The sequence below is a fragment of the Peromyscus californicus genome, unplaced genomic scaffold (genome assembly GCF_007827085.1).
Source record: "Peromyscus californicus insignis strain IS unplaced genomic scaffold, ASM782708v3 Scaffold_7__1_contigs__length_154581171, whole genome shotgun sequence".
NCBI lineage: Eukaryota > Metazoa > Chordata > Mammalia > Rodentia > Cricetidae > Peromyscus > Peromyscus californicus.
This window is the reverse complement of record NW_026294595.1, coordinates 142,526,087-142,535,088: the sequence shown is the minus strand read 5'-3', so window position 1 is coordinate 142,535,088 and position 9,002 is coordinate 142,526,087. Positions and strand designations below refer to the sequence as shown.

Here is a 9,002-nt window from a genome sequence, read left to right as displayed (position 1 = left end):
ATCCGATAAACAGGATTCTCTCATGCCCATCAGCTGAGCTCAAACGCACTGAGCGTGGGTGAGTGGCAGGAGGAATCCCTCTCTGGGGACTCGCTGTGACGCCAGGAAAGGGGCGGAGTCTTCCCGCGGGAACGTGTGCCCTGAGTACTACAACTCCCAGCAGGCCATCGCTGAACTACAATAACCAGTATGCCCCGGGGCGTGAATTTTAACCTCTTCCTCTTGCGTCATTCTTCTCGTGGGAATTTGCATGCTCACTTTTGCTTGCAAGATGTGTCTGCTGGCAGAGGATTTGTGAGCGTAGGGGATAAAGGGCTTCACTTCACCTACTGGCTCTGAGTCTCCGTTTTCTCGTCTTTCTTTTCCTCTTTTCTGAGACAGGATCCTTCTGTAGCCCTGGCGGACTGGCCTGGAACTTCCTTTTGAACCCTTATTTTAAAAGAATTTTTTGCTCATGAATATTTCCTGTATGCATGCATGTATATGCACCACATGCATGTCTGATGCCTAAGAGGTCAGAAAAGGGCTCGGAGTTTGACAGTTGTGAGCTGCAGTGTAGGTGCTGGGAATGGAACCCGGGTCCTCGGCAAGAGCAGCAAATACTCGTAACGGTTGAGCCATCTCTCCAGCCTCCCTTTCCTCGTCTTTAAAATAGGACTATTCTTAGGAGTGCCTGGGATTTGTACATGGCTTAATGAATGCCAGCTTTCCTGGTGTGCCTTCATCCTCTCATGGTCAAGGGGTTTCATCAAAGCGTGAAGGGTGATTCTGCGTCCCTTTTCAGAACGGGGAAGCAGACACTAGGTGTTTCAGACCTCTGGGGTATTCCTTGTTGTTTGAGACAGGATTTCAACTATGTAGCCCAAGCTGGCCCTAACTCTCTATCCTCCTGCCTCAGCCTCCCTACTGCTGGAACTACAGGGGTGTACCATGTCCAGCTTTACAAACCTCTTAGCAGAAGCCACCCCAAAAGGTAAACAGTGCAGACTCATACCCAAAGATTCTCACTTCTGAAGTGAGTCAGCCTCAAGAGCTAAATTGCTTTTCAGTGGCCCAAAGTGCAGAGCAAATACTGTCTGTCTGTGCTTCCAAAGGCCGATTTGTGTCGTGTGGTATGTGAAGCCAAGGCAAACTGCATGGCATGTAGCTGGAAAACTTGGCATTCTGAAAGTTTAGCCAAAGGGCTCTAGTTGGAGAAGTCTGGGGAGTGACAGAGATTCTGGTGGGAACAAGAGGAGGGGGATAGAAGGCTCTGAAGAGAGGGAGACCACGTGAGAGGTCAGCAGCCCCTTCTTTGTCATTGTTGTTTTGTTTGTTTGTTTTTGTTTTTCTTTCTTTTTTTTTTTTTTTGGTTTTTCGAGACAGGGTTTCTCTGTGTAGTTTTGGAGCCTGTCCTGGATCTTGCTCTGTAGACCAGGCTGACCTTGAACTCACAGAGATCCGCCTGGCTCTGCCTCCCAAGTGCTGGGATTAAAGGCATGTGCCACCACCGCCCAGCTCCAGCAGCCTTGCAAAGAACCAATGCCACACTAGGGAGGTGATGCATGTGTCCAGCATATGTAAGGTCAAGGCTAGAGTGAGGCTGGTGTGGTATAGTGGATGTAAACCTGGAGACACATCTCAGTAACCAAGTACAGCATTGGGACAGAGGGAAAGCCTCCTCCGTAATACGATGCCACAGACATGCTGAGCAGCAAGCGTTGGCCCAACCCTGGGAGCAGAGCCTTGTACATTGTGTAGTGATCCTTCCCAGTTTGTCTAGAGACCTGGTCCCTCTGTGTTCTGGAGAAATTATAACAGACTCCTTTTAGTCTGGTGTTCGTAGGTCTGTCTTCTGCACTGGATGATTATCCTGAGCTGACCACATACTTCCTCAAGGGGGAATGCAGTGGGGATGCTTAATAAACACCCAACAGGTGACCAATGGGACCTTCTGGTGAGGGTTTCCAGCTTCCTTGTCCCTCTGCTGGTGCTTAGCAGTGCGACCTGGAGCCGGCTGCTCCACCTTTCTCAACCTTGGTTTCCACATTCACTTAGGACTTCACAGTAAAGGTAGCTTCGGGATGGGTTTACAGTGTTTACAGTGTATGCAGATCCGTGTCGCTAAGACCTTTGCATATTCAAGTCTGTGTTGAAATGAGATCGACAAAGGAGGCCTTTCCTAATTGTTCTCTGCTGCCCCTTCATAGGGAAAATGATTGTTTACTTCTTTGTCCAACTAGAATGTAAGCCCTGGAGAACAGACTCTTGCATCTTTTGGGGATGTTACCATCTCCAGCACCTAGCAGTTCTACATAACAGGTGCATAATAAGTATCTGAATGAATGAACACTTAATTGCAAGAGTGAAAAGATGCGGCTAGGGATGTGGCTCCCTCAGTAGAGCTTGCACAGCAAAGTTCAGGGTCCCACCCCCAGCCCTTCTAAAACCAGCTGTAACGCAGGCCTGCAACCCAAGCATTGGGGAAGTGGAAGCAGTAGAATCAGAAATTCAAGGTCATCCTCCTCTATAAAGTGAGCTCGAAGGCAGCCGCGCTACCTGAGAGCCTGTATCAAACAAACAAAACCCCTAAAAAAAAAAAAAAAAAAAAAAAAGGGATGAGGAATGCCTCAGGAAGGTTCAACTCCCTAGCAGCGCCCTCTCCTTTCAAGCCTCAGACCCCGTGGCAGCAGCGACGCTGGAAACACGATTGTAGTGGCCACAGTCTGACCTATCCAGGCCTCTCGGGTGTTTTTTTTTTTTTCTTCAGGTACCCCATAACAAAGATCATCTGGCCTGGGTTCCAATTCTGACTCAGCTACTTAACAGCTGAATTGGGCATCTCCTGGCTTCATTTTCACGTTAATAATAACCTGCTCGCGACGGAGCGAGGACGGAGCGAGAGGGGAACCCGCCGAAGAAAGGCGCCGGGCTCCGCAGCCCTCCCCCGGCTTTGCTCTCCAGCTCAGCGTGCTCACCCCGGGCCCTGCCGCCGAGCACCTGCACACCTCCCCCGCGCCCGGGCTGGGCGGGACTCGCAGGTTGCCCCGCCCTCGTGCTTGCTCACGGAAGACCCGGGCGAAGCCCTTCCCGCCCGGCTCGTGCGACCCCGAGCGGGCGTCAGCGGCACCGTCTGCGTCTGCGCCTACGCCTGCGCCTGCGCACCAGCGCCCGGGACGCTCAAAGGGGGGGGTGAAGAAGGGGCCGGCCTTCGAGCGACAGCGACGCAAGATGGCAGCCACCACAGGCTCGGGTGAGCGGAGGCGCCGGGCGTGCTGGCGGATGCGGCGCGGGCTGGCTGGGCTGGGCCTGGGGCTAGCGGAGGCCGTGGTGGCCGGGACGGGGCTCCGCGCTCTCCCTGCGGCTGCTTTTGGCGGCGCGGCCCCGGGCCGGGACGAGCAGGCGGCGGCCGGAAGCCCGGGCGGGGGCAGCGGGGCCGTGGGCGGTGCGGCCAAGCCGGAGGTTCCGCGGGCGCCTCCGGGGGTTGGGGGTGGGGGAGGCCGGCCGAGGGGCCGAGCGAGCCGGGGAACGCCCGGGTGAGGCCCCACTGAGCCGGCCCGAGCGACGGGGAGCCGGGGATGCCTGGTGGGGGACGCGGGCGCAACCCTAGGGAGCACGGGAGGAGACGGAGCCTCGCGGGCCGCAGGCGAGGCCACCCCAGGGCCCAGCGCCAGTTTGGGGTCGGGACTAGGAGAGGGAGAGCTCATGGTGGTCGCTTCCCGGGGAAATCGGGGCATCTGCACGGGCTGAGCCAGGGCGTCCGTAGCGGGAGCAGGCCTGCGTTGTGGAGACCAGGGTCTGCCCAGCTAGGTTTCAGAGGGCGCGCATGTGGGGTGGGCACGAGCAGGTGCCTCGGGAGCCCTGCGAGGGGTCTGTAGGGTCGTGTCACCGGTGGGAAGGCTCCTGTGGTGGGGAAAATGGCATGGGGTGCAGTCCCGCAGATGTTTCTTTTAGAGAAGAAAAACCTCCTCTTCCTGCACCGGGCGGATGGAGGAAGTGCCTGTTTGCTGGAGGCGGTCACTTCGGATAATTGGGGGAAATATATGGGTTCAATTCAGAAACCCCCCCATTATCTGGATGGGTGGGAGAGGAACACTCAAATGAGAACTCTTGGATGACACAGAAGGACTAGCAAGAGGGGGAAACGGTGGCGCTTTTAGGGGAGAAGCCCTGCCAGTTTCTGGTGGGCTAAGAGAAGCCTGCTGTGGCACCACCTGCGATGGGCCTGAGGGGAAACCTGAAGGGTCTGCCTCAGCACTGACAACTTACACTTGATTATTGGAGTATGGGCTCTGGCGGTCTAGAGGTGGGGTAGGCATTGATGAAGGGGATCCTCAGGGTCTGGGGAGGCAGGAGAGTCTGGCTGTTCGAGTGAATGATTCAGAAGAGAGTGGGTGCCCCTTTTTGATGAGAAGCTGCACCTTCAGGAGTCTGGTAGTGGAGGTGGGCAAAGGGTAAGGATGGGCCACCAGCCTGGGTATTGGCATCTTGGAGCTGTGTGAGGCTCCACCAGCAGCACAGTTAGGGTTGGGTTGGTTGGAGGGAGGTTGTAGGGGGGTCATCTTTCCAGGATTGGTCTTGTAGTCCAAGGAGCCCTCCTTGTGTGTGTTAGGAGAGGGTGGTGAAGGGATGCGAAGTAGAGGGGTTCTGCTTGCAGTGACCCACCACACACTGCCTGGGATCTCCTGGAGAAGACTGTGCGCTGCTGAGTCAGTCATTCACCAACACATGGCCATGGGCACTCCAGGAAGACCAAGGCTGAGTCAGGCTGGACTGCGGCGGGGCAGGGGCATCTCTCAGAGCAGTGTCCCTGCCGGGCCTGGGAGTGCAGTACCTGGCAGCCAGGATTGGGGTGGCACTGCCACTTGGCTCAACTTGTCGTTACTTGAGACCATCTCACAATCCGGTTTGACAGCTGCTTCTAACTTCTGAGACCTGCCAGTGCTTCCTAAGTACAGGGAGGGGAGATACCAACAGCAGCAGCTGCTGTTGACTGAAATCCAAGAGAGCTGGGGCTGGCGTGTGGCTCAGTGGTAGAGTGTGATCTAGCATGTTGGAGGCCCTGGGTTCCATCTGTGGCACCACAGAAAGAAGCAAGAGCATCTAGTGTTGTTAGATATCATAGGGAAGGCTTTGAGGTCCCGTGAGGCTTCCCCCAGCTTCCCTCTAGTCCACAGATGGCTACTGGGGCCTGTTGTGTCCTGTTGTGCACAGCAAACAAGATAGACACACCACTATCCTTGAGTTTCATTCAAACTAGACAGAAGGCCATACAGGTTATAAATAAAGTGACTCCAAAAGCAGGAAGTTCTGGGAAGAAAATTGTGTGCTGTGATGAGGGGGTCTGGAAAGGTCGGGGCAGGCTTCTGGGGCAACATTTGAACTGAGACTAGTGGTGGGGAAGAACTGTCAAGGCAGTGGCCCTGTAGTGGGGCCAGTGAGCTGGTTCAGCAGGTCAAGGATCCTTGCTGAGCCTTGGGCCTTGAGTCTGATCCCCAGGAACCAGATTTTTCGAGGAAAGAACCAGCTTCCACAAGTTGCCCTCTGACCTCCCTAGGTGCCCCTTCCCCCAATAACTAGGTGTCGGGAAGAAATGTAAAGGCCTTGTTGAGATGGAGAGAGATGAATGAACAGGTGTCTGGTATGAAGCATGATTCAGTGTTTGCTGAAGAATGAATGCCTTCAAGAGATCTCACTTGCGCCTTGGAAGGCATCAAGAGCCTGTGGAGTGTGAAGAGTGGAAATGGGACCTTAATTGGTTAAACTTAGACTCTGTTCCTCCTACACCCCTCAGGTGTGTTCAGGCCTGAGTCCACCTTTAGACTGAGCCTTTTCATTAATCCGTGCCCTGGTTGCCAGGGAACCACTGTGTAGCCTGGAGTTCCTGTAGGGGTTGAATTGAGCTCAGGTTTGTGGGCACTGTGCTGGCACCTTCCCACATGGTTTGCTGCTGTGATCTTGGCACAAGTCTCAGGAGTGGAGATGCTCACACTATAACCACTCAAGATGTCTGCAGGGGCAGGCACCTTCCCTCCTGTGTTTCCAGGACTGCAGGATATCACACAGTGGCCCTTGGCTGCCAGGTTCTTCCTCTCATCCAGCAGCCCACATGCTGTGCTACCCTGTCCTGCCCTGCCAGTTAACCAGATACCAAGTGCCAGAGTGACAAGCCCTGGCAGGATGCCACTGTAAATATGCGTGCAGGGGCGTGGCCTCATGCACACATCCAGCTTCTAGAAATGTCACCATCTGGGCGGTAGAGATTGTAGTCTTTCCTTCCATTCAAGGGTGTCCCCAGACAGCTGGAGGTGGGAGAGAAGCCCCAGTTCCTATGGGTCTCACTGTGAGCCATCCCTTACAGCCAAGTACCTTTTCTCCCCATGGCCTGCCCTCAGGATAGCCGCTTCCTGATGGGCCTGCCCCACAGTGGGGCCTGCTTGGTGAGCCAGTCCAAGTGGGGTTTCTTTGCTTTTTTGTGTTATTTTGTGTTGTCATTTTAAGACAGGCTCTCATGTAACCCAGGTTGGTTCTCAACCCATTGTGGAGTTGAGGATGACTTTGACACACCCCGATCCTTCTGCCTCCATCTCCCAAGTGTTGGGATCACAGGTATGTGCTGCCAGCTACCACTGTATCAAGAATTGCCACACGAGGGCTGGCAGAGTGGTTCAGAGTACTTGCTATTCCTCCAGAGGTCCAGAGCCCTGTTCTCAGCACCCCCGTCCGGTTGCTCACAACTGCCTCTGACTCTAGCCTCAGGCTCTGGTACCTCTCTTTTGGCCCATGAGCACTTGCACACATGTGTCATACACAGACACATACATATAAACAGAAAAAAACAGATCTTTAGAAGAGAATTGCCAAGTGAGTTTTCATGGAGCTTTTGCCCCTTCACACTAACTTAAGGGGCTGAGAGTTCAGCTCATGTAGCATACTTTCCTAGCACAGCCTTCGGTTTGGTCCCTAACATCAAAAGGACGACAAACCCCATCAGCCTTCCTCTACCTCCACTTTCTCCTTCCCTCTCTTGTTCTCTGTCCCGAGTTGACACTCTACAGAAGGTCATGACAGTGGAATAAATACAAGTCTCAGCTTAATCGAGAAAGGCCACAGCAATGCCCAGAGCGGCGGCGTGTTAGGTGAGGTGATTCCCCCCTCCCCAGAAGGGTTCTCATTATGTAGCCCTAGCTATCCTGGAACTCCCTCAAATCAGAGATCACCTGCCTCTGCCTCCCCAGTGGTGGGACTAAAGGTGAGCACCACCATGAGGTCTGCCTTTAAGGAAGTTGTTCTGTGCACCTTACCCTGAGTGATCCACATCTGCTGAGCTGGGGACACCTGTGTGTCACACATCGAGTAAGTAGGTCCTTGTCCTCATCTGTGTGCAAGCCTTCAGGCTGCTTGATTTCTGGGGGCTTGGGGGTTTTGTTTGTTTGTTTGTTTTGTTTTGAAGATTTATTTATTTATTATGTATACAGCATGTATGACTGCAGGCCAAAAGAGGGCACCAGATCTCATTACAGGGTTGTGAGCCACCATGTGGTTGCTGGGAATTGAACTCAGGACCTCTGGAAGAGCAGCCAGTGCTCTTAACCTCTGAGCCATCTCTCCAGCCCCTTGGGGTCTTTTTGTTGTTTTGTTTGGTGGTTTTGAGGCAGGATCTCACTTTGTAGCTTAGACTGCTCTCAGACTCAGTCGGTCCTTCCTGGGCCTGGTATTACAGGTGTGCACTGCAGGCCTGGCTCTAAGACTTGACCTTGCACTTAGAGGGCTCACTGGGTGCCAGGTACTGGCTTGAGCACGTCTCTTCACTTCATGAACCTGTTGAGGCAGATGCCTTCTGGGATGGTGAGGAGACCAAGGCCTGGGTGACACAGCAGCTATTCGGTAAATACTGTGGGCTGTCGTAATAAGTTCTCTGACCAGATGCTTGCAGGGGAAACTGTGTCTGACAGGGTGATGCAGAGGAGCGGGGCTATCCCTGAAGGAAGGGACGGAATTCAGTGGCTCCTTCCTGAACTGGATTTCTGTCTCGTTCTTGGCCTCTACCCTATCAGAGAAAATCTGATCTTTGGCTTGGTCACTAAGCCACCAGCAGTCTTCTGTCCTGTCACACTAAGCTGTAAAGATTGATAGATTATGGTAGCTGAAGAGCTGGCTCAGGGGTTAAGAGCACTGGCTGCTCTTGCAGAGGACCCAGGATGGGCTCCAGGCACCCACAACCACCCGTGACTCCAGTTCCAGGAGATCCCACGCCTTCAGGCCACCAGGCACACACGTGGTGCATTTACATACATGCAGGCAAAACAAAGTAAATAAATCTTTAAAAAAATAACATCAGGCTGCCATGGAGTCTTCCACTAGAGCCTCTTACCTCTGCCTAGAACAGTCTACAGGCCTGTCATATTGCTGGGCCACCCCATAGAGGCTCTCATCCTGAAGTTCCCGGAGGGCATCCCAGGCCAGCTTTCAGGCTGACTGTTTATCAGAACAAAAGTCATTTGCCCACTGTCCGGTTTCAGTGATACAGCTTTCCAGGGCACCTTCCAGGCTTTGTCACTTCCTGAGGCTAGAGCAACACGCTGGCCCTAACAAGCTGTTGTCTTCCCTGAACAGGCACCTCAACCAGCCAGCAGCTGGTCTCTCAGGACCCAGAAGTCCACCATCATGATCTAGGGCCTGAGCTGAGTGGTAATGGCTCACACCTTTAATCCCAGCACTTGGGAGGCATAGACGGTTGGAGCTCTGAGTTCAAAGCCAGCCTGGTTTACAAAGTGAGTTCCAGGACATCCAGAGCTGTTACACAGAGAAACCTTGTCTCGAAGAGCAAAAAAATTAAATTAAATTAAAAACAAAAATAAAAACCCTGCGGCCTGGGTCCCTCTCTGCTGGGCAGGACACACAGGCTGCCCGAACCATACCATAGCTTTGTGGTCCCCAGTTCTCCAAAGGTGTTTGTATTGTAGTTTTATTTATTTATTTATTAGTTTTGAGGCAAAATCTTACACGTGTGTGTGTGTGTG

At 53.5% G+C, this 9,002-nt stretch overlaps 1 protein-coding gene across 1 annotated transcript in view; it reads left to right on the top strand.

Annotated features, from left to right (window-relative positions):
- Positions 1-2,806: 2,806 nt before the first annotated feature.
- Positions 2,807-9,002, top strand: part of Ube2v1 (ubiquitin conjugating enzyme E2 V1) — a 28,445-nt gene continuing 22,249 nt past the window's right edge. Inside the window, exon 1 of the mRNA XM_052722761.1 lies at positions 2,807-3,232. Coding sequence (XP_052578721.1) covers positions 3,211-3,232 — 22 coding nt within the window. The 5' untranslated portion in view covers positions 2,807-3,210. The remainder of the gene's footprint in view (positions 3,233-9,002) is intronic.